The sequence below is a fragment of the Synchiropus splendidus genome, chromosome 8, assembly GCF_027744825.2.
Source record: "Synchiropus splendidus isolate RoL2022-P1 chromosome 8, RoL_Sspl_1.0, whole genome shotgun sequence".
Lineage (NCBI taxonomy): Eukaryota > Metazoa > Chordata > Actinopteri > Syngnathiformes > Callionymidae > Synchiropus > Synchiropus splendidus.
The window spans coordinates 10854256-10881939 of NC_071341.1; the positions used below are offsets into that span (position 1 = coordinate 10854256).

The following is a 27684-nucleotide window of genomic DNA, read 5'->3' on the forward strand; positions in this document are numbered from 1 at the left end:
ACTGACGCGACCATGCGTAGCTAGAAATACATGACTGTACCACTGGCTCTATAAATATACTGCATTTGTTCCTCTTAGATCCGATGCTATGCTGAAATACACCTGAAGATAATGCATATTAAACTCACCAGAGGGACGTCTAAGAACACGCGTGATAGTGGTTGCTTTTAGAAATCAGAATAACTGCTAGCACTAGGTTTATTGAATTGTTTTTACTGACAATCGTGAATATTTCATTTTCTCGTTTGAATTCATTTCATTATAAATATTTTTCCTCTGCCGTTAAAAAAAGCCTGTACCTGTAAACTAACATTAAATTATAGGCGTCAAGTTTAATATGTTGTGCAACGAGAAGCCGAACGCCTGATATGTTTTATTTTTCTTAGCTGTGATTGTAAGAGTTGAGGCTTCATGAAACCGTGTCCTCAGCAGGTGGCGCTGTTGGTAAGAGAATATGAGGTCTCATTGAAATGACCGTTCAGATCTGAGTATTTTAGGGCAGAGAGTGCCATCTAGTGGAGCCCTGGATATGAGGACACTGTTTCATGGGGCTACATCGGTCCATCACTAGAGATTATTACACTAAATCGACTAGAATTACACTAGAATCCGTCATCTACGTTTATTGCGACGTCAGATCTGTCCTGCGCGACTGATATTTTGAGCAGTTTTCACGAATCCAGAAAAAGCGTCACGACGAGAACCACTAAACAAAGACTCCTCTTTGTCATTTGAGATTGTTTTTGAGAAATAAACTGCCTTAATGAACAGCCGCCACACCAGCAAACCTTAAGTAGCCATTATTTATTTAAAAAAAAAAAAAAAAATCACTAAAACTGTTGCAGTATTAAACAGTAAAACCAGCAATTGGGCACCAAAATATTTAAGTTGAACAAATCCCGTCAAGGAGCACACATGTACCACCTGGTGGAGGCGGAGCATCCGAACAGTGTTTGATTATTGGTCCTCGTCTGGGCAGAGCGAATGAGGTGGCGGAGAGAAATAGCGTCACGTAGTGCAAACATCAGTGCGTTTCTCTCGCAGGCCAGATCCTGCAAGTGTGGAGCATTTTTGATATAAAGCAAGTGTAATGACGTCGCTGCCATCTCCTTCGCTCTCACCTCTTTCCCACCCTTTCAACTCCTGATCCGCTGCACTCACCTCTGTCTCTGTGTGTAAAATCAGTAACTATAAGTGCAACCATGCGCACACACGCAGGAGTGTGTTCCAAAGCGTGCCTTTCCACTGACTCTATTTTGACCTTGAAATGACCCCATACATGTTTTTAAACTTCCCAATTGTCATGACCAACTCGCCTGCATAGTGCCAGGCAAGAAGTTGGTGTTTCTCTCCTGTGGAGGACACAGCTGCTAAGTGCTCTGATCAAAGTGATGTTCACATGACCACCGATAACTGACAGACATCTATGTGCTGGAAGACAAGTGAAAATGAACCGCCCAGAACGAAATGTAAACAATAAGAAAAAACAAATCCTATTTGTGTCAACACCCTGTGTGGAAATCGAGTTGGTAGAAAATTTGGCAGCATAGGTCAGCGCCTCTCCGCGCTGAGGGATGGAGATGATGACCAGGTGGAAGTGCCCGACAATTTTCAGCCAACTAAGCGGTGGGCAGGACAGCACACACTTGCACACACACTTGACAGGTGCGTGCGCACTCGCACACACCAGCGCAACAAGCACAGGAGCAGCCGACACCTGTGATTGGTCGAGAGTCCTTCTGGAGTTCCACTGACAGACGGCGGATTTAAAGAAATGGTGAGACCATAAGAACAAACCGTACAAAAACAAAAAGGTAATGACTGGTTGGCAATTGAACAGAAAAATGAACTCAAAAGCAGCTTTCGTAAAAAAATAAAACAAAAAGAAAAAAGTTAGAGAATGTCGCATCTTAACAATATCAATAATATTAAAGTGGCTGTTGCACTTTAGTTTTGTTCTTGCAGACAGGTGCCAGGTTCCCATGGTTATCACTGGGAGCCCGTGTAGGTTTTGAGCAGTTGCATATGATGGTGGACTCCAGATCTGGTGGGGGGAAACAGAAGCACACGGGAAAGTCTGCTGAGAGCTGAGCAGTGGCGTCGTCGTCGTCGTGGAGACGACAAGATGGACTCCAGAAAAACAACAGCAAAAAACAGACTGAGGACGGAGACTTACTTGATGGGCGGGCTCTACCAGTGAGGCGGGACATAACTGTACCCAGGTGTCCCTTGGGGCCTGTAGGTTGGCACAGTTACGGGGTGTGCTCCAATTGGGGGGTGCTGGGGTGTTGTCAGCAGAGTCCCTACAGAAGGTTCAAAAAAATATATGACATCAGTTACTCAAGAGTGAGAAACCAAGATTCACTTTGGTATATTCAAGATTCACATACAGCAAACTGGTTTTATATTCAGAAATTCCCTGTTGCAGATAAGAGCAAATGTATACGTCAATATACACAAAGGTACAACCAATATAAACCAGCGCTTTTCATTACATCAATTACGGCATTTCAAATATTCCAAATATGGCGCTCCATTCAATAACAGCATAGTTACATTGTTGTCCACTAGATGGTGCACAACATTAAGAACGGTTCGACACATACTGTACATACACTCGGCCTCAAAATGATTCACTCAGTGTTCTCGTTGCTTGGCACAAATCCACATATGAGGAGCTAAACTTTACTTCCACAAGTAAATATAGGGCCAAAATCTCCGGAAACGCCTGGACAACAACCAAGGCCCTGGTTGAATCACTTGACCAGGCAGGGACAAAGGCATCACGCTGTTCAACTGTGCCCACCATGACATCTGACGTAACATGAAGGACAGCAGGTGAACTGGAATGTACTGCAGTTTTCACACCACTGGTTGAAAGAGACTGTATGTGATCAAGTTTAATTTAGCGACAATAATGGGTTGAATGTTGGTGGCATGAACCTCTAGCTGAAAGCTATCTGAGTTTCCATTTTATTTTATATTCTACCACCATCTACCATCCACAGTGGAGACCAAATGAAGGAGAGTAGTTGGCAGTACCTGCACTCATGGCCATGGTCGTTCCAGCTACCATCCCCATCGCAGCCATGCCGTTGTTCCGTGGAGCGGGTACAGGGACCGGGGCCGGGTAAAGGGCTGTGGAGGGGATGCTGTTAGGCTGCACCACTGTGGTGTGGTGGATCACGTGTGGCTGGGCCGCGTACACTGGCTGGGTGTAATAAGCTCCCTGGGGAGGAAGAGAAAAAAAAACACGTATAAGAATTTGGGACAAATGAAGTGAATATATAAGCTTTTTCATTTTAAAAACATTCATTCAGGATGACAACAACAGGAACAAGCAGATGGGGTCTGTGACTTCATGGTGACAAGTTTGAAACCTTCTCAGAATCTATGTCCTCTTGATGTTAAGTGTCCTCCACAGCTGTCGAGGCTCCAGCACCATATGGACAGCAAACAAATCTAACCACTTTTACAGCAATAAAAATGTTACATTTCAAAAGACCACTAGGAGAGAGTTTACCGTTTCCTACAGTCACAGGAGTCGGAATGTTTGTCACCCATTGTTAAGCTGGTCGACGACAGACTTGAGTGAGAAACAGCAAAATACGGCGGTGGAAGGTGGGCTCACCTGTGCGTAGAGGTTCTGCTGAGGGTAGGCACTGCGGATGGGATACATGGCTGTGGGGTAAGGAGTGGGGGTGGGGGTGTAGGGTGGAGGCGCTCCATTTGACTGGGTCGGTGGCACTTTATAGGGGGTGCCAGCCGCAGTATATCCTAGACACACACAAAAAAGAAACGTCTTCTTTTAATGCAACACAATCTCTTCTCCTGCCACTAAGAGACGCAGGATTTGGTTTGAGAATATTGGCTCGTAAAATGACAAAGATTCACCCCAAATGATGGAGCTACACTTCCACACCGGCGTATCTTAAGAGTACACTACATTTATGGACTATCTAGACACTGAATATAGCATATTTAGTATTAAAATTCCTGAAATAAAATCCATGATTTAAAGAAATATATTTGGTTTAGCAGACATATATACTTTAATCCAGCAGGTGGCGGCCTTGCGCAGTCTCAGCATCCAGACGAGCCTATAAACCTCACGTTCAACAAAGTGACCCACTGTCTGCAGTGACGACAGAACGATGTAAGGACCTCAACTGACACACGCGCCTTGCGTAAGCAGCAATGCAGTTTGTCAATCACATCTCTGTTCAGATTACATTTACAAGCCCCATGTGACCTAAGGAGTGAAGGCATCTGCCTTCGTTTACTTGTGGATGCAGTGCATTCAACGCACCACTAGGAGGAGCCTGAAGGTCAAACATGCTACTAGCTAGTGGTGTGCAGCTTATGAAAGCCTGTCTCTCACACAAGGACAAGGGAACAAAGAGACACTGAAGCTGCGGCGTGTGTGTGTGCATACTCGCACACATTCTTTGCTCCAGCATGCAGGGGGGGGGGGTAAAAAGATGACAATTGCATGTGACAATGGCACAAAAGCCCCCGCTGATGGAAAACAGTTTGTCTATTCAATAGTCGCGAGCAGCGATGACATTGACCAAGACGTGTTTCCAATCAGCCGGCGGGCTGCGGATTGATTCTCGTCTGGAACGAAAACATTTGTTTTAATATGGCTGGGGATCTTTGGGGAAGAAGGGCGCGCACAGTGGTTTCACCGCTGGGCTGTAATTGGCTCTCATTTCTGACTGAAACAAAGAACACCTGACAATTTGTCAGCATCAGCGCCAGATGAAAACAAACACTGAGGGGGGGGATGGGAGCTGAGGGGAGGGTTTGAAAGATGAAGAAATATCCAACGTTAGGACGCCACTCAAACGGAACACTTTTTTTCTTAGATTATAACAAAATCTTCTGCTATTTTTCTTTGTAATGCAGTTATTTTACCTTGGAATTTTGGAGTCTAAAAGTTGCTTTGGATTCATTTTTTTTTAAACAGCAATATAAGCAACATAAACAGCACAATAAGTTCCCGCAGAATAATTAAGATATAACTGAATAATATAGTGCATACATATGTTTTGGCATATTCTCTGTCAGGAGGATTTCAAAACAGAACGCTACGGTCTGAAATAAGAACAATCGAATCCACTCTGGCGACACAAATTCACGGGCTCAGAAGCAGAAGATTCCTCCTCACGGACAAACCTGTTTGGTCGCCACTGAGAGCACTGCTGCTCCCATCTGCTAGGCGGGTCAGAAACCGAACCCCAGCAGAGTTCCCATCCACTACCATCTGTACCTGAGGGCCAGCGGCAGCTGCCACTGGGCAGCGACTGTGTCTGTCACTATTAGCATCGTTTAGCCAGAGATTATCACTTTCCAAATGAACCCTCGCTGTTGTGACGGTTCTGATGTTGACTGTAATTTCAGCAGAAATGAATCAAGTATATTTGTTGCCTGGTGGTGGGTCTTTTAATAAGAGCGTTGTTGCAACATGACTGTAATGACCATGTAATTATTCCTATAATTTTAATTAAGATGCCGATTGTGCTGCATGAAATTTGAATTTCATATTCACCATCAAGTAGATGCGGTTCACGCAGCAATCGGCAATAGGGATCAAAATCTCTCCATGTTTTTCTCAAACTCAAGTCATTTCCTCATTACCATGCTTGCTTCCAGTCATCGTCCTTTATGACCAGTTTCATCCTTTTCCTGCGATAACTCATTTCTATTTTTCGAATTATTTTCTGAAATTAAATTCACTGTAATATTAAACCCCTTTTCGTCCCTAATATCTTTCATAACCTCATATTTCTAATTCAACTGGTGATTCTAATGAAAAGTTACATGCTCTGAAAAGCAGTTGTCTTCAAATTTCTCCTCCATGTTGTTGACATTTTTAAATAGCATGCTCAGCTAGAATTTTTTTTTTTAATAATCGTATCACCATTATTTCGGTTTTTTTTTACTCAAACGCATGCCAAAACATTGTGTGACTGTACAATATATATATATATTATATTATATATTATTCAGATATATTAATGTGTTGTATCAGGGTTCTATCAATCTGTACCAAGTTTAAAAAAAAAAAGAATTTACTTAAAACATCTTAGTAACATTCCAGTTAAAACATAAGTTTTATTTATGTCTACCATCCAAACAAACCGCATGGGTTTTGTATTTAACCATCTCAATTCTGTTCTGCAACTCTGTCTTTGACACAACTGTATATCAGAATATTCTATGGACAATATCATAAACTTTTTTTTCCAGAAATAATCTTCAACAACAACAACATTGCAGAGTGAATAATAATGTTGGTAAGTTTACGTACTCCTGTATCGTAGCCTGGACGTGACCCATCAACTAAGCAATATCATAGTAAAATTTGGTGATGTAATATTTCCCTTGTTGGCTTCAGCATAATTTGAACTGTTGTTTTGAATCCAACTGTTTTGAATCTAACCACAGAGACAAAGCTATAAACAATGTGTGTGTAACCCGACCAATGTTTGTCTTTCCTTTAAAACCATTAAAATTATAAATTAGAATCTGCTCTAGTGATGAATTTAAATAATACTGAACACCTTATATTGACACACACATTTGATTTTTTAAAATACAATCTTGGTTTACACATTTTCATTAAATAAATATTACTCCTATGTATAACATCACTTGTGTGGAGGAGAGACGGAAACATCAAATATCTATAATATTAGGAGTGGGTCGGGAACTAGAGGAGATGGATAAACCCGTCAATGATGGGTCACATTAGCTCAAGCTTCAAAGTTAATCCATTATGGAAGTGATTAAGCAAGTGAATTACATAATTATCTCCTGCTAATAAAGCACTGGCTCCACATGAATCCCAGACTTTTCTGATTTACCGTAGAGGCGTAATGTCAGATTAGCACTCTACTTTTAATACAAAATGAACCGTTGCTCATTGCTACTGACGCACTAAGTTTGACACCACTGTTTGAGTTATCTCCTTTATCTGAGCCTGCTAACAGCCAAACATGAAGGACAATGGAAGAGATGGAAAATCCTTTTAAACAGAGAGTCAGTAAACAAATGACAAGAATGTGTGCGATTCTCTCCAAAACACAGCGGACTGGGTGTGTGTGAGTGTGCCTCACCTGGTGGATACCCTGGACTTCCTGTTTGATAGAGGTTGGGCGTGTAGGTGGGAGCCGTGGCTGGATAACCCGCTGGATAGCCTGCTGGACCCCAGAGAAACATTAAGACGCCACTCAAAAAAAACAAGACAGCCTTGGACAACAACACCTGATGAGGTTGTGTGTTTTGGTGGCTGCAGGATGTGCACAGATGGCGCTCATTAGAAGAAGAAAAAACTGCACCAATAACACAGTCGGCTGAATACAAATCACAACCACTGATCTGATGGATGAGACACACCTGCCAATATGGGGTGGGAGGAGAAACGCCGCAAATACGCACAGAAAAATGAAAGACAAGCTGTATTCATCTCTCATGTCGAAGAAGAAAGGCGGAGGCTGGGGCGGCTTCTGGGATGTGGGGTGCACACTCAGACAAAGCGCTAAGAACATGGCTGCTTGCGCTTTTCTATTACTGGCAGTTCCTGAGACGGTCTGTTCCTTAGCCTTGAGCTTTTTGTCTTTCGCACTGCAGGTTGATGTACAGGCGGACACTCTGCTGCACCCACGCAGCAACAATATCAGCCTGAATTTCTAAATGATTTCTTTATATTCAAGCTAAAAATGGATTCATAAAGTGAATCATGGTGTCATTTGAACATTTGGCTTGAAAGAAAATATTTGTTTAATCATGACAGACACTCTGGTTCTACTTTATGGAATGTAAATATTAGAAATATTCACAAATGAAACCATCAAAATGCATCTTGTGTGACTGTGCAATTAAGAAATATATGAGAAGAAGTAGAATTAGTGAGAAAACTTGACGAATTAAAGGAGGAAAAGCACAAAAAGAAGTTAAATATAATGTATTAAACATGGTAGAAAATCTCTCAACTAAGATTAAGGCAGAAACTAGCCAGAACTTTGATAGTTGGCTAGTCAGCATATAAGTGCATGTAAATTAAAAAAAATGGGAAAAAAGTGAATTGCATGTAACACCTAGTGTTAAATGGTGTTTGGAAACTTGACATTTCATTACTTTCCATGAATTATGGACCCAGAAGCACAGAGAAAAAAAGTGATGACATCACAAATGTAATCGTTGATCACAGTCGACTATATTGATTAGCCGCTGCTCACAACTGAAGATACAAATCAAATGAAAAACAAACCTTAAATAAATGTCAAGATGTGTTTAACATGTCTCACTGATCTCTCTGGCTGAAAGCTGACTCACCAGGCCCCGCTCTGCTTTACACATGTACATGTTCGAGCACCGAGCTCATGTCTCTACTTTAACTCTCCGCACATCCTTTTCTCTTTGAAAGGTTTTCCCTCCACAATGGGCGGGTGTGAGCTCTTTGTCCCGGCTCCATTTATGTGCTGGAGGGCTGACATTTAAAAAGAAGCTTTTTATCCGGCTTCTTGGAGAGTTGGATGAAGGACGGGTCGATGAGACGCATCTAACGCGTGTAACAGCTTTTATCACAATCAAAGAAAAAAAAAAAGCCTCGCACTGAAACTGAAAAAAACAACTTCAACAGGTCATGGTCCTGCCATTAATGGGACATCGCACGACACCACAGACTACCTTAAAAACTGATATTTGCTCTATTAAGTTTGTTCCTAATGAACTCGCTTGGTTATCAGAGCCTCTTCCACTCACAACATTACAGTATCAATTAAACCCAGGAGTGGAACCGCACATCACTTCCTGAGCTTTGGCAGGATGTTAGCAATGGCAGCATCAAGCATTTCTCAGCTGCTTCCCTTAAAAGCTTCAAACTGCTGCTTGGCCATTCACAATAATGGCGCTCTTATTTGGGACAGGCATTACCACATCAAGAGACCAGTTTGATTCTGAGGATAGAACATCTTGTCCACTGTAGTTCCATCTGTTATGTGTTCATTTTGATTCATTAATTATAGAAAAAATCATTTGTTTAAACAAATACCACAGTAGTTGTATAAACGCTCTCATTTTTCACTGCGCCAATTTTAGGTGTGATGACATCACATAACCAAACGTGAATAAATGAGGATCTTGGCTTGTATTTATGCAGTGCTAATGAGGTCAAAACACCTATAAAAAAGTGCCATTATATTGTAATATGCCACCAAGCTATTCACCACTTAAAAAGATCTTCCAATATCAATGATTTATACTGAGAATCTTGGGACAAAAATGTATATAACAACTCTAAAATAATATAAATTCAAATTACATAGTATATAATGCAAAGGCAAAATGACACTATTACTAGTTACTAATATTGTATTTATATAATATTCACGAAAGTTCCTCACATTAGCCACAGTATACAATGTATCCTCCATGATGCATAATTGTGTAATAAGAAGTCAATTCAGATTTTTGTGCGATGGCAAATAAAAGCTATGACTGGTACATGTTAGCCAATCACAACACGCTTGTTGTCAGACCAGGAAGTGGAACATGCTGCTTAACATATATTGTGTTTTGCTGATCTATATGTTTAGTGTGAGGCGGTAAGAACCATCGACTCAATCGTTCAGTTGAAGTTTCATTTACTCATTAAAAAGTCTCTGCTGGAAGTGACGTCACCACAAGGACTCACATTTTTAAATCTTAGGATTCTCTCAAAATCTTACTTTATGTGCAGTCTTGCAGTGTATCAGCACTGCTCTATCTGGATACGCATCATATGGCCAGATTCTTGCCAACACACTTTTGCCTTCTGCCCTCCCTACATTTCCCTGTCTAGTGTTCTGTGCTATAAGAAGCAAGCAGTATTTCTTCAGGATTCAAAGTACTCAAGAATATTCACAGGATTTGCTGCGGCACTTTGAAGTTAACTACTGCGATGCACCTAGACTGCAATCCACCGATAAAAAAATCTGAATTTGCAGCATCATTCCCAGCTCCGACTTCCCACCTCCGAAGTAAAAGGAATGCAGCATCCCTTCTTCTTTGTTGTATGGAAGTCGATACAGCGCCACTTAAAGGACTGACATGTGTACTACATCATTTTCAACTTAAAGAAATTTGTATATCTCCTACTCTTGGCTAGTCCGCAAGTGGCTTACCGATTTCCTGAGGAAAAGCCTGACGTTCCTGTGAAGTTATCGCACACTAATTTAGATAATTATGTAATTAAGGTCCATATTTGTTTGAGTGACTGTGAAGACAAGCAACAATCAAAATAAAAAGAAAACACAAATATGTCTCATAGCTATGTGAGACATAAATATGTCTCACATAGCTATATGTCTCATAGCTAAATGAGACATAAATATAGACTTAAAACAATTTGAATACAGCCTTTTAAGGCCCTCACACAACACAAAAACTATAAATAAATGCATCTAGGGGACATTTTTGAAAGAGATCCATTGATAAATGAATGTTAACACCGGAGTGTCTTGTTTGGAAACAGGAAGCTAGATGTATGAATCATCTTTCAGTATGTAGTGCAGCCTGAAAAGAATAGTAGCCACGCTATAGAGAAGAGAGGCCCCATGAAAAGAGCCTGTAAATCAATATATACCGTGTGGACATCTAGGTCAAGATTACCTGCACTGATAGAGAAAAGCCGTGTCTCACCTGTGAAGGCCATGTTCTTGGGGTTTCCGTAGGGGGTGCCAGGCTGAACTGGACTGTAGACTGGATTCATGGCTGAAGATAACCTGTTCTTGCTGGAAAAGTAGAGACAAGTGCAACAGAGAGAAGAAGAGGAGGAGGAGAAGGGAAGAGACATAAGCTATGTGGATTTGAACTAGATTGTTATGATGGTGTAGTAGACGTGCGCAAAATTATCCCAAAAACACTTTCTTCACATCATCCAGCAGCAAGATTCTGCCAGCATACATGAAATATACATCAGGTTGTCTGAAACATCACCCCTGGGTAGGCTCAGCGTAAGCGTTTGAAAACAGACTGACGCAATAAAGAGCCACAACCGGAACGCAATCGGTGCTTTTACTGAACCTAAAGAGGCTCGAGATGGAGCAAAGAAGCACTTGTGACAGTTTGGGCAGTCAATTTCAACTTACCTTGGCAATACAACGGACTGCAATGGATTGTGTGTGTGAGTGTTTGTGCATGTGTGCCTCGTACCTCTTGTGCGTGTCTGGTGGATACATGAAACTGAATTTGTCTGTGGGATGCCCGCTCGCCATTCTTGCTGTATGCAAATGAGGAAGGAGTGGAAGTGGATATGCAAATCTGAAATTAAAACAGTGAGAGGTCATGATTACAACAAACACAAGAAAAAGAAAAAAAAAAACAACAGCAAAAAAAAAGAAGCAAGCACCAGTGCAACAGCAAATGTGAGTGACAGCAGCAGTGGAGGGTTGGTCCGCCAATTTATGGTGTGAAAAACTAGACTGCCTTTGGGTGCAAAATACCTGAGAAGCTTCAACGTAAGAGGGGCCTGTTGTGTTGTTCAATTATTCAAGAGTCTTGAGATTTGGACTAACATTGAAATTCAAATGCTTCTCTGCAGAAAAAAAAATCTATTTAGCAAAGCAAATCGCTCAATATTGGTCTCTAAGGAAGTGTTCATGGCTTGTTCGCCCAGATTGGAGAAACCAAAGCGCTACGTTTCATGAGCAGGTTCGGGGGAACATGGAAATGAGTGCGTATGCGACAGCGGAGAACATCCATTGAAACTGTGATTCGTATTAGAAGACGATGGAGAAGCACAAGACACCCACGGAGCAGGCAGACGGAGCGAAACAAGGACCCAGCCACAGGTACGCATGCCCAGCTGCACACAGCGCAATCGCAGAGCGGAAGCCAGCGCAGCGAATGAGGCAAGGCAGCAAAGGTGTCGGCGAGTGGATGTTAACTGTGTGCGGCATCTCATGTCATGACAGTTGGAACGTGTGAATTAACAAAAATTCTCTGATGGTGGTGGGCAGGGCTCCGCACAGTGGGCCTGAAGGACCCGATTATGCGTTTCCAGATTTATATCAACAGTGTCAGGCAGAAGAAACAAAAGCATGTTCATGTAACCCACCCAAAGGATCATGGGATTGACAAATCCACCTTAGACTTATACACCTCATGTTTTTGGCATTCCCTAGGAAAGGTCAGTGGATAACACTTTAAGATGGCCGCTGCCTCCAGGTGGTATTGGACTCCCCCTATACAAACAGGTTTGGCAGAAAACCACTGCTATTCAAACAATGCTTTTTTCCAACCACTAGTCCTTGATCTCAACTATTACATCCCCATCAGAAACTGTGAATGCATCTACCACTGCAGCCAGTACAAAACAGAGAAGCTTTAAGCAACAAAAATTCACCTTGAATCAAAGAGCACTGATTTGTTGTTGTTGTGGCCTTCAACAGAGTAATTCATTTCCATTTCAGGAAACAAGTGAAAGTGCTGAGACAAGAGCAGTGGTTTTGAGTGACTGCAGAGAACCAGACTGACGTGCGAGTGTTTTTAAGTGTTGTGCGTTGACGCAGGAGAAACAGCAATGTGTGCAACTGAGAAAATTGTGAGACAAACTACTCGTTTGAAGTCTTTGCGGCATCCTTTGTTTGTGGCTCTAATACCCAAACATATGTTCAACACAGAGGAAACAACCGTTCGTATCCACAAAAGATAGTGTAAAAGCACCGACATCATATTGCGGGAATGTTGCCCACTAACTGAGGACAGGTGGCTGATGTAACCCTGAGGTCAAAGCCTCTGATCACAACACAACCACAGCTGGGGCTGAATAGAGTAGAGGATGTTTGTGTGTATCAGAAAAGATGGTAAGTATTGAATGGGTGAGAACAAGTGGGGCACCAAATTGTGTGGAATAAGGTGTGTGAGAGGGGGCAGAAGACGACAGAGATGCATGTGCTCAGCAGGAGTGTCTAACCACCGGCCTCTTTGTTTCCACTGAGAGTGATGAGAAGATGCTTTAGTCCCGCAGGAGAAAAGGGTCTTTTCTTCGCGGGAGACCTCCTGTTCTCCCACAGCTTTCTATTGTCAGAGACAGATTAGAACTTTTAAGTCTAAGCTTAGCGCTATTGTATAAACCTGAGAAGAGTATAACAGCATTCAAGCCCATTCATTTTCCATAAAGTAATTCTTAGCACAAATGCTTACTCTTGTCCGTAAACTTCGGTCCACACAACCATAATGTACAACGACTAAAATGAAAAGTACCCAAACACATAATTCAGCACAACTAACAACTTGCAAAATGGTGCATTTTCATTCATTATCTGCCTCTTTGCCCTGGGGCAAGGCTCTCCAGTCAGTCCCATTCACACAGGCAGACTACATCTGAATCATCTGGTACCTTGAAACCTGAGCTTCCCCCAAAAGGACAACTCCATGCAAACCAGGGTTGCCTCGAGCTGTGCTCTGAGTAAGCAAACACACTGAGCTAAAAGCCAAATCTAACAATGGTGCGAAACTCATCATGGCAGGTGTAAGAGAGCACTTCCTCCGCTTTATGTGAGGAAGCAAAATGAGACCGTTTCCCAAAGAGAGAAGCCAAGAAGGAAGTAAAGAGAAGATCGACCCAGGGCAGCGTTTAAAAATAATTTTGCACACAGAGGGCTACAGCTCCTTTGTAACATGTACAACACAACCCCCACAATATCAGATCCTCCCACATAAGACACTGCACTGGACAGCTACTCTTCAAGCAACAAATCAAGAGCAGTGGGTGTATTACACTACTAATATAGGATGTAAATAGAACTGAAAGAAAACATACACTCTTATTTAGGTTATTAGATTCAAACGTGACCAAATTGAATTTGAAAACAAAAATTAACACTGCTCCTTCTCACAAGGAATTGAACCCGACCTGCATGAAACACGTTAAAAATGTCAAACTGTACATGTGAACGCAGGAGATCCGCTCAGATAATTTACTATGAATGTTAAAATGTGTACACGGAGCAGTTTTGATGATGAACCAGGCTGAAGCCATTTATTGAGGACATGGAACACCTTCCACATTACACACACCTTCCATCCAAATTCGAAAAAAAACGTTTGTTTAGTGAATTCCTCTGCCACAGTCAGTATGACAGGCGACCATGAAAGTAATTTGGTAACCAGTATGTTAACCAACCATGTTTAAAAAGGTAGCTGCAGCTCAAACACAGACGCATCACCCAAACTGCAGCATGATAACTGAAACATGTGCCCACGGGAAGGACTAATTCAATTTGCCTACACTCACAACTGACAACCGTCACCAAGTCCAGGCCCAAATCCTCCTCACCGCACTGTTCAAGGGCAGTGTGACGGGATCAGACCTCTCGATCAACAGCACCAACCCCCCCCTGCTGTCTTCTGAACTATCAGACATGCCCTCAGTTCAGCACCCTGCTCCAAACAGCTTTTGGCTATTTCAGATCTAGGGCGGCTCTATACTCTTTGGGACAGAGATCCCTGTTTCTTTATGCTCCAACCTCCTCCTCGCCCTCTATTCTTCTTTCCAGAAGCATCTCATAAGCCACACACCTCGAAGGCCGGGAGCAATAAGTAGCAAGAGAATGGTATTTCTCTATATATATGGAGAGATAAGAAAGATGGAATATTTATTTTCAATCATGATATCATTCGTTATTTGGTGCTGTTTTATATTTTAGGGCTGCAACAAAACACTAGATTAGTCAATGTCAACGCTAACATTGACAACAAAATTTGTTGACGTCAAAAATCGCTGCATTGAGGTGTTGCGTAATTGTTTTGTCAACACAGGGTCCATGGTATGGGCAGCGAGAACCAATAGCTATTCAGAGGTGGTAAGAAATTCCTGTCGCAGGTTAAACAGAAATCCAAAATAGGTGCTAACAAAGGCAAATAATCATTAGTTGCGGCCTGAGTTAATTTGTGTTTATTATGATTAACAAGAGGCAAAATTGGGCCAAAATTATACTTAAAAATAAGAGCCATTAATCGTGCAATTGAGCACAATTATGTCAGAAAGTACTATATTTCAGGGAATCAACTCCCATTAACTGAGAGGTTTTGTTGAAGTGAAATTGCTGCCAACAGTAAAATTTATTGCTTGGTTCTGTGGCTTGTGAGCAGTGAATCGAAGCGTAACTTTTAACGGTTGCATTTAACTCTATATGTTTAGTGGGCCAGCTGAGTTTGCATATTGCGCCCATGAAACGCCATTACTCTGCTAAAAACGTGCATCTGCTTTTAACTCATGTGGAGTCATGTTGTGATGGACATCTGAAATACACTAGCAATCTCATTCTCTGAAGTTGTAAAAGGTATTTTTCCAAGAAGCCATGCTCTAGCTGAAGACAGAGGTCGTAATGAGGAGCAAAGCAGCCACGATACAGGATAGAACTGCTTCCTGATTCTCATCTTAACAACAACATAGTGAGAAATGGAATTTTCAGTGGGAAGGAGATGTTGATCACAACACAGCCTCCATAGAAAGATGTTCCCTGATAAATAAGTGCTATGACATAACCATATTGATGGCCTTCTGAGGCTTCATGAAACAGTGTCCTCCTATTCAGAGACCACTAGATGGCACTGTCTGCTCTAAAATCTTTAGATTTGCCCAACCGTCACCATCTACTGGCTCTGAAAACAAGGGTTTCATGAAGCCTCATTGGCCCATCACTACCCAACCATTCTGCAGAAAACTTGCAATAGATATCGCCATGATCTTAAACTCTTGCTTGCACTGAAGTGCACAGCTTTTAAACAAGGTACTCTGTTCAGAGGTAGAGGTGCACTGTAATGGTAACTCCAGATATATGGAGACCAAGTTCAACACCAACACTTTGAGGACCGGAGGACTCCATCTCACATATAACCGAGACGGTTATTTGCATGAGCCTGACACACAGAAAGTAGGTAAACAATCAATAGCTTCGAGTCATTAACAGTTGCTGGTTGAACCACTTACAGCACAAACATGTCGCTACAATATTTGCATAGGGGTCACTTTGTAAATATGAAACTGCTTGAAAAACAAATGTAGAAACCTATCAGACACTTACTTCACTCGAACAATTGTTTTTCTATTATCAGTCAGGTATCAGTAACACGTCCACACCTGAGTCGCACCACACATTAAGTGTTAGAACAGGGAAGGAAAAGGGTGATAAGATGGATACTGAACAGGACTAAGCAGTAGTTAACTGACAATTTATGTATGTATGAAAAAAAAAGTTTCAATGTTATACTCAGTGAATTGACAAATGAAATGTCAGCGTTTTCAGTGTCACCAGGACAAGAATTTGTGGTTTCTTTTCTTTGTTATTCTCTTTGAGTTTCCTTTATTCTCCATGTAAAGGTCTGAGCTGTTGAACAGGTCAGTGAACACATTTGCTGATGCTTCGTTTTTTTCTGATTCAGACAAAACTACAAAAGGCTAGAAGACACTTTTGTGATATTTGGTCTTCGCTTTAAACCTTCAGTCTCACTTAGAAAACATTGCAGGAAAGAGTCTTTTGGAGTGTGTATTCACAGATGTGTTCCAAATAATTTGGATTATTCTACTGATGATACACAGATCAACCCTCACTTTAAAGCCTAGAGACATATGTATTAGGTGTCAATAGCATTCCCTTACAGCTGCAGAACAGATGGCGTGGCTTGCATATGAAGAGCAAAAATATATATTTATATATCTATATGCTACAAATGAAAGCATTAATTTAGCTCCATAAATTATGGACTGCCCCCCCTTAAGAGCTGGGAAATTGTAGGTGGGGGAATCATTCGTGAAACTCTTACTCCGGTTATGAGTTAGTGACCCTTTGTTTTTCAATATCAAGGAATTTAAATGGATCACCTGCCTCCAACAAGATGCAATTAACGTTTATTTTCCCGTCAAGTTTGAACTACGAACATGCCAGAACACGCCGAATCTATTAATCATAATGTTTTTTTCATGTTTTGAGAGAACGGCTGTGACATTCTTGAAATTGTTTTGGCAATGCACAGTCTTAAGTACTGGGTGACAACCAAGTATGCACACACAAAAGACCAATCACAAATTGCCTGGCAAACTTCTGAGTCCCACTGGAATCCAATGATAGATCCCCTCCAATAGTCAACAGAAGCCCAGCACAGTCATTTCAGGAAGTATGCACAATCAGAGGTTTTGTTTTCATTAGGTCAATGTTTTTTTATTTACAAAAAAAATTAATATAAGCAATTTAATAGAAGCACTAACTAAACAGTTTGGTTGAGCTGCTTAAAAGAATCCAGACATTGATCCTGAGGACAATTCAGCAGCTTTTTTTTTTAACAATCATTGTTTGAAGGGCTGTAAAAAGAAAATGAAACACAACAGGAGACTCAGTTTCAGTATCTACATTCAGCCGTTCACTCCTGATCTGATACTTCACTTGTCAGCAATAAACAAGACACAACCTGCTTTTGGCTTTTTTTGTGCTTTGTCTGTGACTTTCTAACCACATACGCACATACACCAAGGACAGCCACGGAAATATGTTAAAATGAAAATTACATGATTCATTTGATTGTTAAATATATATTTATAAGGTGTTGGTAAAACAATCCTTGCTTGACACAGGCAAATGGAATATTTTGATTCTACACTTCATGTGAATTCTAGGAAGCCCAGCCATTGCCCTCGTATCAACAATATGAAATTCAAGACGAAATCAATGATAAGTCAATCTCATGCCAGGCAAGATGAAATCCATCTCATAGGCGATGGTGGGAATCTCCTCTGCCCCAGTCAGCGTCCCAACAACATTGTGTAGGGCATAAATCTCATAATTTAATTATTATGTTTTCATTTTCAAGCAACATATGCATTTGAAGAAGGTAAAGCCATGTTAAGAAGTACAACAATATAGAAAAATATATATATTGCACTCAATGTTTTTGGTAACCTCACTATTACCACCACCATGTGTACAATATATACTAACAACAATATCACGCCACAGCCTACGTGACCTGTAAACTGTAGACCAGACCAAAACTCTTTGAGTGTGTTTCAATCACTTCTCGCCAGTCCTCCCAATTGTTTCAACCACATGTGAAAGCAGCATCAGTCGACTATTGAACCCTTTATTCCAGCAAATTAAGAGACTCCCGCTTTATATAGTCAGACAGTTTTATGAGAGCATTGTACAGCCCACCATTCATACACATGGGGCTGTTCTCAATACATGCCAGTCCCACATACGTCCCTCCTCTTCCTTCAGTAGCTATTCAGACCAGTCAAACAAAGGCTGACAGAATAAATAGCCAAAACAGCAGCATGTCAAGCTCATCCAACACCCGATTGAGAAACAATATCCAAACTATTTTATTGCACCACTGGGAAGGGAGAATTACTGACATGGGAATCCCCTTTGTCAGATAAGGCCTCTTGAATAAGAAGTCATTAATGGAGCATAATGAGGATGAGTCATTACACAGGTGAGATAAGCCGCAGAAAACGAAAAAAACAAGACGTTGGTAATTAAGTTCTCACAGGTAGTTCATTTACCGCAGGAGTCATTTGAACCCTATAAAGGGCCCTTGTTTTAAATGCCATCTTTATATTTTCCAGGAGTATGTTCCTCGTTGGAACATTATGTATCCAATTTAGATAATACCCAGGATTCCCACTAAGGTTATTGGCGCATTTTGGTTAGTGATGCAGCAAGGCACCAGGCAATAACAGAGTCCTTCACTTTTCCTAGCCATGTCTCCCATTATAATTCAGTTCCCTCCCTTTATTGAACGACACGTTTATGAATCATGTCACAGTAAAAAGACAATAAGTTCTAAGAGTGAACAGTACTGATCACACTTCCTTCCACCTTCTGGTTGAAAGCCAATAACCAAATCCAAGTGAGTGTTGTGGACCAGAAAATTCCATTACATTGTGTTGTCGATAGAAGACGACTATAGTTTCAATAACACAAGCCAGTTACAGCGAGAGGCATTTGGAGTTTTTTTTTTCCAAACTGGATGATGTGACATTCACTTCCTGTGACATAATAAAAATAATAAAATTCTATGAACAGGGAAATCAGATTTTCATGACTGGGAAGGGCAAGCTAGTGAAATGTAAATCATCAACTCAGTGAGGGGAGACAAAAAGGTTGAAATTGTTCTGATACATGGTCATGTAAAAAAAGACATTAAAACAGCAGATAAAATACAATTATTATTCATTTAAAAAATGTTTTGTGCAACTCTATTCTATGAAAATCACAATTTCTATTTATATTTAATGTTTCAATAAAGAATAACTGAAACTGAGGGAGTATTCCCAAAAATGTATTTACATTGATGGATAAATATATAGTAGGGGCAGCCAGGAACTAAAACTGCGTATTATTCTGCATGTCAACACGCTGTAGTGTGACAAGGATGAAACAAAAAGAAGTAATTCCCATGACGTTGAAACTGCTATATTGGAGTAAAATATTTTACGGCGTTATTGACGGGGGGTTTGGCATCGAAACAGCGGCTGACTGTTTTACCAGCATTTCTATTTACAAACACATCGTGGTGTTCTCCACTTCACTGCATTCCATCGCTGTAAGAGAGCCTCGGACAAAAACGGACTAACTCAAACAAGCCCAAGACACCATTTTGAATAACCATGGGTTTTAGATATCAACTCCGAGATGCCATCTTACCAGTTACCAACACATTCACCGTCGTTAGTTGCACCGATCGCTCCCTTTCCGAGGTAGAGGAATCCGTCTGTCTCATAATAGCATCGTTAGCTTAGCTCGCCTGCATCGTAGCATCCCTGCATCCCAACACACGCTGCCTATTCAGCGCTTTGGCTTCGTCAAGTGTAAAACAGTCAATAAAACCTCTTCGCTTAAGTCAAACTTGTACGTTACAGCCAGCATAACAAACAGATAAAACCACAATGGATACGTTGACACGGTTATTTAGTTTGATAGCGCTGTTTGAGTTAGCTCCTTTAGCTTAGCTCGCTAGTAGCCAAACAAGGAGGACAATTGAAGAGAAGGGGGGAAAAGAAAGAGGAAGAAAACTCACCGTTTGGATTCGATCGGAGACTAAAACAATATTCCCCGTGCGCGTGTCACTGAGATCGGCGGTGTCTGAAGTCAGCAAGGACTCGGAATGCTGCAGCTCCGTTCAGTCGGCGGGCCAGTAGCGGAGGGAAGGCAGCTTTCACCCGGAGAGACGGCCACCGTGTGGGGGATGGGGATGCACTGCCGGGAGGGAGGGATGCGGGGATGCAGGGAGAGAGGAGGGGATCCGACCAAACAATCAACACTCAGATGATACGAATCTAATTGTTATGCTGCGATCAGGTCATTCTTTTTACGCTTGACTCCATTTTAAAGGTCAATGACCATTACACTAAAATGATGCTACGCATAGAGGGAAATTCTTATATTCAAATAAATCAGGAACAAAAGAATTACACGTACGATACGGAGGAGATCGGCATGTGCACCTGCATATCCCATTATCATTATCCATGGAATACTCAATAACAGTGTTTCAGATTTGGACATGCCGTGTATTCATACGACTCCCTCGATGGTTTGTTTCAAAATGAATCAGCCTAAAGGCTTGGTATAGTTGGGATTCTGCGGTGGTTTCTTTGTGTTAGGTTATCGAGCAGTGATACATAATTTTAAACGACATTTTAATAGGCCGTGCTGTGGCTATGAAGCGGTACTGCAGCACAGTTGGAAGTTCACGTTCCCTCGTTCAGGTTCAGAGGCTTCTGAGTTCAACGCATAACTGCAGACGCTTCCGTTGGTCGCAATGGAAGCACAGCGTCATCCAGTGACCAAATGTTGTGCGCGCACATTTCTGTGCGATAACAAGACATGAGTGTTATATATCTGAACTTGCCAAATTGTACATGCCCATGATGAATGTGATCGTGACAGTTCTTGTGAAGATTTATCGGAACAGCTTCAGAGAAGAAAACATGACAATTTTGATCACTGAATTCATAAGAATTCGATACGAATACGATGCAGACTTTGTTTTTGTCACCAGAAGCACGTGCACCAACATTTCTTAAATCCATAATTAAATGACAACGAGCAACGTATGCATGTAATTCCGAGATATCATCGCCTGAGCGTCCACAGAAAAAAGCGGGAAAATGTGAAAGGAAGCAATAGCGGATCACTACATTTCAAAGAAGCCACCGGTAGCGTAAAGTAAGTATTTTGAAATGGGGTTATTGTTTGCAATGCTCAGACACGTTACAACATTTCAGTCCCACAGACACGGACAACAGCAACGCGATTTTGAAACATCGCGGCATTTGGTTTCCGTTTCCGGAAGTAAGTATGACAGGTGACAGAGCTATCCAGGGTGCTGACACTGTAAGTAAATATATAGTAAATGTCGGTCTTTGCAATACTTTAAATCGCATTAGTGCTCCTGTCTACAATTTTAATTGCTATGGTCTGTAGCGGTATTGAATTATCTCCAGTGATCCTGCTAAAACGAACGTTAGCGATACTCGGTTGGGCAAACTCGTTTGTTTACATCTTGTACACAGGTGGTCAGATTTCAGCAAGATGACAGAACACCAACTGTCCCCCACCAGAGCCCAACCTAACACGGACCAGGTTCATAGCTCTTTGCGTGGCACTGACCAACCGGGTTGTTGCTTAAATTTCGATGGGGAATCACAACGTCATCACCTTCTACGAGCTTCCGAGTCTCACGGTCTTCAGCTTCTCGCAGTGCTGAGGTCGTTTCGGGATCAAGGGCTGTTGTTTGACTTCACCATCAAAGTCCAGGATCACAGTTTCCCTTGCCATTGCTGTGTCCTCGCAGCTTGCAGTGATTTCTTCAGGTATTGTTCAACGAACAATTTAAAAAAAAACAAAAAACATTTGTATAAACAGAGCTGTTCTGCATTCAGGGCCATGTTCCAGGTGGACATGCGAGAGCGTGGTGATGGCTCTGTAACACTGGGTAACCAGTCTCCTGAAGCAGTGGCATCCTTCCTGGACTTTGCCTACTCTGGAGAGGTGCTGATCACTGAAGGAAATGTGGACACTCTATTTCAGCTCGCATCATTTTTGCAGGTATCAGTCTATCAACTGTACTGTATGCTAACACTATGATATGTGAAAGTGGTTACAGTATCACACGTTTTACAATGCTTGTTTTCAGGTGTCTGTGTTGTCGAAGGCCTGCAGTGACTTCCTTATTGGAACCTTGGATCTGTCCAATTGTCTTTCCCTTTTGTCTCTTGCTGAAGCCTATGGATCGGAATCCCTCCTGGAAAGTGCCAATGAGTTTGTGGTTCACAACTTCCATGACCTTTCTAAGACAAAAGAATTCCTGGATATGCAGGTACTTTGTGAAGCTGTTGCCTAGTTGTATTTATTTCAGCAGTTTGCACCTTAATCATTGTGTTCTTACAATTAAAGACATCAAATAATCGTCTGAATACCTTTTATTGTATAAAACAAAAAGTACGTCAAAGCCAAGTAAACCTAACAAGTATAAGTATTGTATGTAGTCAAAAATGTCCCGTTGATGCAGCAAATTAATATAATTTTTAAAAAGTTCCTTTATTTATTGCCATAAACTAAGTAACTTATTATTGTGATCCATTTTCCTACCTGCAGATGAATGTGCTGGTGACGTGTCTAAAGGCGGATGAGCTAAACGTTCCGGACGAGAAGACTGTAATGATGTCACTTTTGAAGTGGATCCAACACGATCTGCCCAATAGACAGAGGGACCTCTCAGAATTGTTATCTCTGATTAGACTCCATCACCTACCTATGGCTACATTAGAGGTAACACACACCAGACTTATAACTTGGACAATGCTCATCATTTTTTTTTCTTCCAAATTACAATGCTCCGTTTTAAAGTCACATGAATAGTTATGAAGTCACACTAACATATGAAATAAACAACTGCATCAAGCGCCTGAAAAGAATCCCTCCTTTATTTTGCCTTTCAGACCCTGGCCGATTCTGACCCACTTCTCAGCCAGGATAGGTCATGTTTGGTGCTGGTGTCAGAAGCTCAGAAGAGACAGAGTGAGCACATTGGTTTGCTGACAGATGCTCGGCCCAGCACCACTCAAAGCTACATCTACATCCAGAAGACAGAGGAGAACGGGGAGATCCGACACTCTTTCTCTTACTGCCTAGAAACAGACCGGTGGAAACAGCTGGAGATAGAAATCGGGGAAGGTGGTCATTCCATTCCAGACCCACCTGGCTCTTACCTGTCTACATATGCTGAGAAGGTAAGAGTTATATAAGTGGAGCTTTTATTTCCACTATTTTTATATGCCAGATGTTTGTTACAGGAGGGTGCAAGGGTAACTGTTGCCGAGCAATCCGTCTGCATGTTGCTGAGCCGTTCCATGATGCCTCTGATGAAGTTTGGTGCTTCTGTCCTGTGACACTAACTTGTGCACCAGCACCGTCCATGCCGAATCCCCGAACTATGCACACTGCTGTAACCTGTCTGGACAGAGTCTATGTCCTCGGTGGGCGGACTAAGGGCCAAAGAGGGGCAGCTCCAAGTCTGCTGGAGGTCATTATTTGGAAAAAAAAAGAATGGTTGTAGTGATTCGTACATCATTAATAATTCAGTGGTGATCTGTTTGTAGGTGGAATATTATGACCCTTTGGCCCGCACATGGAGCTCGGTCAGCCCACTTCCCACTGCCATATTCTACCCTGAAGCCAGCGCCTGTGGCCACATTATATACACACTGGGGTCAGAGGTGGAGATCACAGACTCCTTCAACCCATCAATCGACTGTTTCTTCAGCTATAACGCTCAAGCGGACCAGTGGAGCCGCCTAGTGGGAGAGTTCGGACAGTTCTTCCACGCCACTTTAGTTAAGGCTGTTTCAATACATAACACACTTCACCTCTGTGACCTCTCCACGTACAAGGTATGTTGTTGCTGCCATCTGAGAGGTTTTATTTATTAGACATTCAAAGGTTTAGTCTTCGAATTGTCTCATTTACTCTTTACTTGTGCAGGTTTATAGTTTCTGTCCTGAGACGTGCTCATGGAATGGAGTGGGGTCATTTGAGTGTGCAGGATTTAATGCTGGGGCCGTGGGTGTGAGAGACAGAATCTACATCCTTGGTGGTGACTATTCACCGGATGAAATCACAGATGAAGTCCAGGTACAAGAAGAAGGACTCTGATCATTTAAACATAACTAATTACTTATTTAGAACATGAGTTTGGAAATGGAATCAAAACTGCAAAAAAAGTTATGGATTCTTTAGTCTATATTTGTTTTGTATTGTCAGCTCTATTGTCTTGCTTTTGCCTCCTTGTATCCATGCAGGTCTACCACAGAGGCCGGAGTCAGTGGGAGGAGGTGGCACCAATGCCCAGAGCGCTGACTGAGTTCCACTGTCAGCTGATCAGATTCAACCGACACAGAGACCCCTGGGTTGACTGTTTGAGTCAAGTCGCACACTCACATGAACACACATGAACACACAAAGTGAACATGGGATTGTCCTACCAGCTCTGGCATGCTTGTCGGTTGAAATCCCTTTGCTTAACAACAAGAGCTTGGAGACAGTGTCGCCGTCACAGACCATAATATCATGAGACCCTATGAGCCAGAGGTCTGTTTATTTTTCTATTTTTAAGTCTTGATAGTTGCTGTGTCAATCAAAAACGATCCCTCCCATGGAGAACTCTTGTTGTTCAGATTGCTATTTTAGAACTTATTTAAATTCAAAGTGTTTTTGAGCAATGAGAAACTTGTGTTTAGAGCAGAGGCCAGTTGGGGGCTAGATGAAATACATTAGTCCAAAGAAGGGAATTGTATGAGTAATTGTGATTAATATGCATGTGATTGAGGGGAAAAAAAAAACAAAAAAGTTCTAAAATAAACCAAAACATGAAGTGCAACTGGGATCATATTAGAGGATATGTAAAAAGAATCCAGAATGATGTTCATAAACAGCATAAATCCCTGTCATGTTGAGAGTAAAAACTCTGTTACAGAGAAGACACGGACAGACAGCTATTGAGTACTCGAACGGAACGTGGTTGTTTCCCCTTTTCCAAATATTCCTCTTCCTGATGAACCCTAGACTGTCCTTCAATCGCGTGCATGCTCTAATTCAGTTTCTTCTTTTGGATTGCATCTGAGATCTGAGTAGTTGGCATGCTCAATAAAAATGAAATTAATGAGTGCTTTGCACGTTGAATATGATAATAAACGTGTTGCTTGAATAAAGAATTAAATTCATATTAATGTAGGATTCTGTGGTGAGTGCATAGGATAAACATCTGGTAAATCATATTAAGATCACTGAGATAGCCCTCAGGAATGGTTCCCACATTTTTAAAGCACAATATTCTAGCACAATATTCTTTTTATTTTTATTTATTATTTAATATTATTTATTACTAAGGTTTGATTTTGATGTTTTGAGGCAGAAACTGAACCATGCACAAGATGACAGAACTAATAGTATCTAGACATCAAAAGAAGTTAATAAACAACAAATATGTCTGACAATTCCTTCTTGTCTGAGCTTATATTTACGTGTCCCAAAGGGATTTAGTTCTGCATCTCGGTCCTGACATTAGCTGGAAGTTGCAGTAAATTGGAGCACGCATTAAAAAGAAGTGTTCAGCCTTTCATGCTGCCTTTATTGAAAGGGTGAAACTTGAGTTAGGTTTGACTGCTGCTATGAGTCCATCACAGAACGACAGATCAAAATGTAACTATGAATAAAGTCATTTAGAGCCAGTGGAGCAGAGTTGACTCAGTATTCATAAAACACACGACTTGCACATCTAAGGGTTGAATGCATACTTGTGGAAATGCTGTCCATTACTAATATTTGGCTCCAAACTAGACAAAGAAACAGATGTGAGAGAGAGAAGAAGGCAGCGACTCCATGAAGAGAGCCAGCATTCATAACAGCAACAACAGCGGCATCATAAGAAACTATATTAAAAGCAGATTTTATTCTCCATAATAGTGTCTTAATGATCGTACATCCGCATCACATCAGCTCAATATCTAAGTATGAAGGCCCACCACACACTCCTCCGTAGCTCAGGAGGCCCATAGTTCAGTCCTGATATGTTTTCACCAGCAGCCACATGAGCATCACAGTGATTAAGACGATCATGAAGTTGAGGAAGAGCTCCTGCGCTGAGCGATCCATGTTTGCAGTATCAGAGAAGCGGGATGCAGCAAGAGACAAGGTGGACGCAGATCCTGGATCTTTGTTTTGGATCTGACCATGAAGAGACAGTGATTAAGATAAATTGAGGTAAAGTCGCAACTGGATGAGCTGGTTACCTTTTTGTCTGAATCCAAAACTATGCCGTCCAGCAGTTGCGCATTTCTCTGTCTCTTCTCCCAGCTGGTTCACTCGCCCCTCTGTTGCACTTCCTCTGCGCGGCCAGTGTTCTTCATGCCATTGATCCCGTGGTCTGCTTCAGCCTGGGACGGAGCCCACATTTAAAGTGGTGATGAGGATGTGACACATGCTGTTGACGACCAATAGAATGTGGTTTTCTCCCTGGCTGGAGTGTCTGGAGACTATCACCATAAACAGTCCCCTCTGTGCAGGTTATTTATAAAACATTATTGGATACAAGTTGGATTACAGTTGTTCCAAACACAATACTAGCACTGGCTGGTGGCTGTAGGAAAGTGTAACAGTATCGCGGGAGCTGCCTGAAGACGAGCCACTTGTTCCAAAATGCCACACAGGAGGATGGTGAGTTCCATCCCATCTTATGCCTCTCATTCATCATCCTGTCCACATCCTAATTCCCCCTCCACTCAATTATTATTCGTCTTGCTGCGATCCAGGCTTTGACATTTATAGTTTGGGACGTGAATTAATGTGAAACCAGAGTGCCATAAGCCTATCTGGGCTGACAGCAGGGCTTGGCGCACCTTTAAAAACAAGTTTGTTTTCATGTCATGCACTGAGTATTACAAGAAAAAAAATCTTTTTCCAAAGAATGTCAATGTTCAGGACAGGCCAAAGAGATGGTGGATGTGGGACAACATGGATGTTTTTATCCTAATCTGTTCCCCTTGTTATGCTGGTGCTAAGAAACCAGTTGTGACAGTTTTCTACAGCGAACCTCTCAGCTCGTCTCACACTTGACAGCTGCTTAAAACAGGGTTATCTCTAACTCTGTGTTAAGCCCTGAGTACACACACACCTTCTCCAATGAAAATGCTGGGGTCACTAAAGGACGAAATGTGTGCAGGCGCTCCTAAACCCCTCCATCCCAGGATTCCTAGGTCATTCCCAGAGGATTTAATAGATCAAAACGGCTGCCATTTCACCACTCTGAGTGCCAGCGTCAGCCCAACAGCTATTTGACCCAGGGAGTCCCATTGTCACAAGGTCTCGTCCAGGGAGGGGTGCGCAGGACTGTGGTGGGCAGACGCCCAATCTGACAGCTGCGTTCAAGATAGTAAAGTGTTGGCAGGATTTTCTTTCAAATCAGCTCCGACAGACAGATATCAACGCGGCCTTACCGGCTTCATTCCGCACATTTTGGGATGCTCTGCTAGTGCTACGTTGTATTAGCCGATATTATTCATGCAGATATTTTTGGTAACACCTTAGATTAGGAGACACTAAGCTACTTATCCATATTAGTATGTTATTAATCATT

At 41.8% G+C, this 27684-nt stretch overlaps 3 protein-coding genes across 9 annotated transcripts; 1 reads left to right on the forward strand and 2 right to left on the reverse strand.

Annotated features, from left to right (window-relative positions):
• Positions 1 to 814: 814 nt before the first annotated feature.
• Positions 815 to 20288, reverse strand: fam168a (family with sequence similarity 168 member A). 4 transcript variants are annotated; one of them, XM_053872468.1, is made up of 8 exons: positions 20068 to 20288; positions 11200 to 11307; positions 10687 to 10778; positions 7122 to 7205; positions 3632 to 3777; positions 3043 to 3229; positions 2177 to 2303; positions 815 to 2044 (listed from the first exon to the last, which is right to left on the reverse strand). In XM_053872468.1, the coding sequence occupies exons 2-7, from the start codon at positions 11259 to 11261 to the stop codon at positions 2191 to 2193; spliced, it is 684 nt and encodes a 227-aa protein (XP_053728443.1). In that variant the 5' UTR covers positions 11262 to 11307; positions 20068 to 20288; the 3' UTR covers positions 815 to 2044; positions 2177 to 2190. The 4 variants fall into 4 exon arrangements, with proteins under 4 accessions (XP_053728443.1, XP_053728444.1, XP_053728445.1 ...); XM_053872469.1 differs by having other exon boundaries at positions 7122 to 7202; positions 20068 to 20275; XM_053872470.1 differs by lacking the exon at positions 11200 to 11307 and having other exon boundaries at positions 20068 to 20286.
• A 4-nt stretch (positions 20289 to 20292) lies between these two features.
• Positions 20293 to 26333, forward strand: kbtbd3 (kelch repeat and BTB (POZ) domain containing 3). Of its 4 annotated transcripts, XM_053872466.1 has the most exons (12): positions 20293 to 21218; positions 21278 to 21386; positions 21566 to 21865; positions 21935 to 22100; positions 22189 to 22371; positions 22650 to 22823; positions 22994 to 23072; positions 23187 to 23284; positions 23335 to 23577; positions 23654 to 23944; positions 24036 to 24185; positions 24353 to 26333. In XM_053872466.1, the coding sequence occupies exons 3-12, from the start codon at positions 21585 to 21587 to the stop codon at positions 24503 to 24505; spliced, it is 1818 nt and encodes a 605-aa protein (XP_053728441.1). In that variant the 5' UTR covers positions 20293 to 21218; positions 21278 to 21386; positions 21566 to 21584; the 3' UTR covers positions 24506 to 26333. The 4 variants fall into 4 exon arrangements, with proteins under 4 accessions (XP_053728441.1, XP_053728442.1, XP_053728439.1 ...); XM_053872464.1 differs by having other exon boundaries at positions 20294 to 21218; positions 22994 to 23284; XM_053872465.1 differs by having other exon boundaries at positions 20294 to 21218; positions 21286 to 21386; positions 22994 to 23284.
• LOC128763559 (sarcolipin) lies at positions 25980 to 26492 on the reverse strand. Its single transcript, XM_053872473.1, has 2 exons — positions 26342 to 26492; positions 25980 to 26276 (listed from the first exon to the last, which is right to left on the reverse strand). The coding sequence occupies exon 2, from the start codon at positions 26202 to 26204 to the stop codon at positions 26109 to 26111; it is 96 nt and encodes a 31-aa protein (XP_053728448.1). The 5' UTR covers positions 26205 to 26276; positions 26342 to 26492; the 3' UTR covers positions 25980 to 26108.
• Between the last annotated feature and the right edge of the window lie 1192 nt (positions 26493 to 27684).

Bases quoted from the DNA above. Each gene is read 5' to 3' on its own strand.
- fam168a (XM_053872468.1), bottom strand. From the start codon at position 11,261: ATGGCGAGCGGGCATCCCACAGACAAATTCAGTTTCATGTATCCACCA. The intron at 7,206-10,686 runs GTGAGACACGGC...TCTGGGGTCCAG, and splicing joins CAAGAACATGGCCTTCACAG to CAGGCTATCCAGCGGGTTAT. The intron at 2,304-3,042 runs GTACTGCCAACT...AACCTTCTGTAG, and splicing joins GACCATGGCCATGAGTGCAG to GGACTCTGCTGACAACACCC.
- kbtbd3 (XM_053872464.1), top strand. From the start codon at position 21,585: ATGACAGAACACCAACTGTCCCCCACCAGAGCCCAACCTAACACGGAC. The intron at 22,101-22,188 runs GTATCAGTCTAT...GCTTGTTTTCAG, and splicing joins AGCTCGCATCATTTTTGCAG to GTGTCTGTGTTGTCGAAGGC. The intron at 23,578-23,653 runs GTCATTATTTGG...ATCTGTTTGTAG, and splicing joins CAGCTCCAAGTCTGCTGGAG to GTGGAATATTATGACCCTTT.
- LOC128763559 (XM_053872473.1), bottom strand. From the start codon at position 26,204: ATGGATCGCTCAGCGCAGGAGCTCTTCCTCAACTTCATGATCGTCTTA.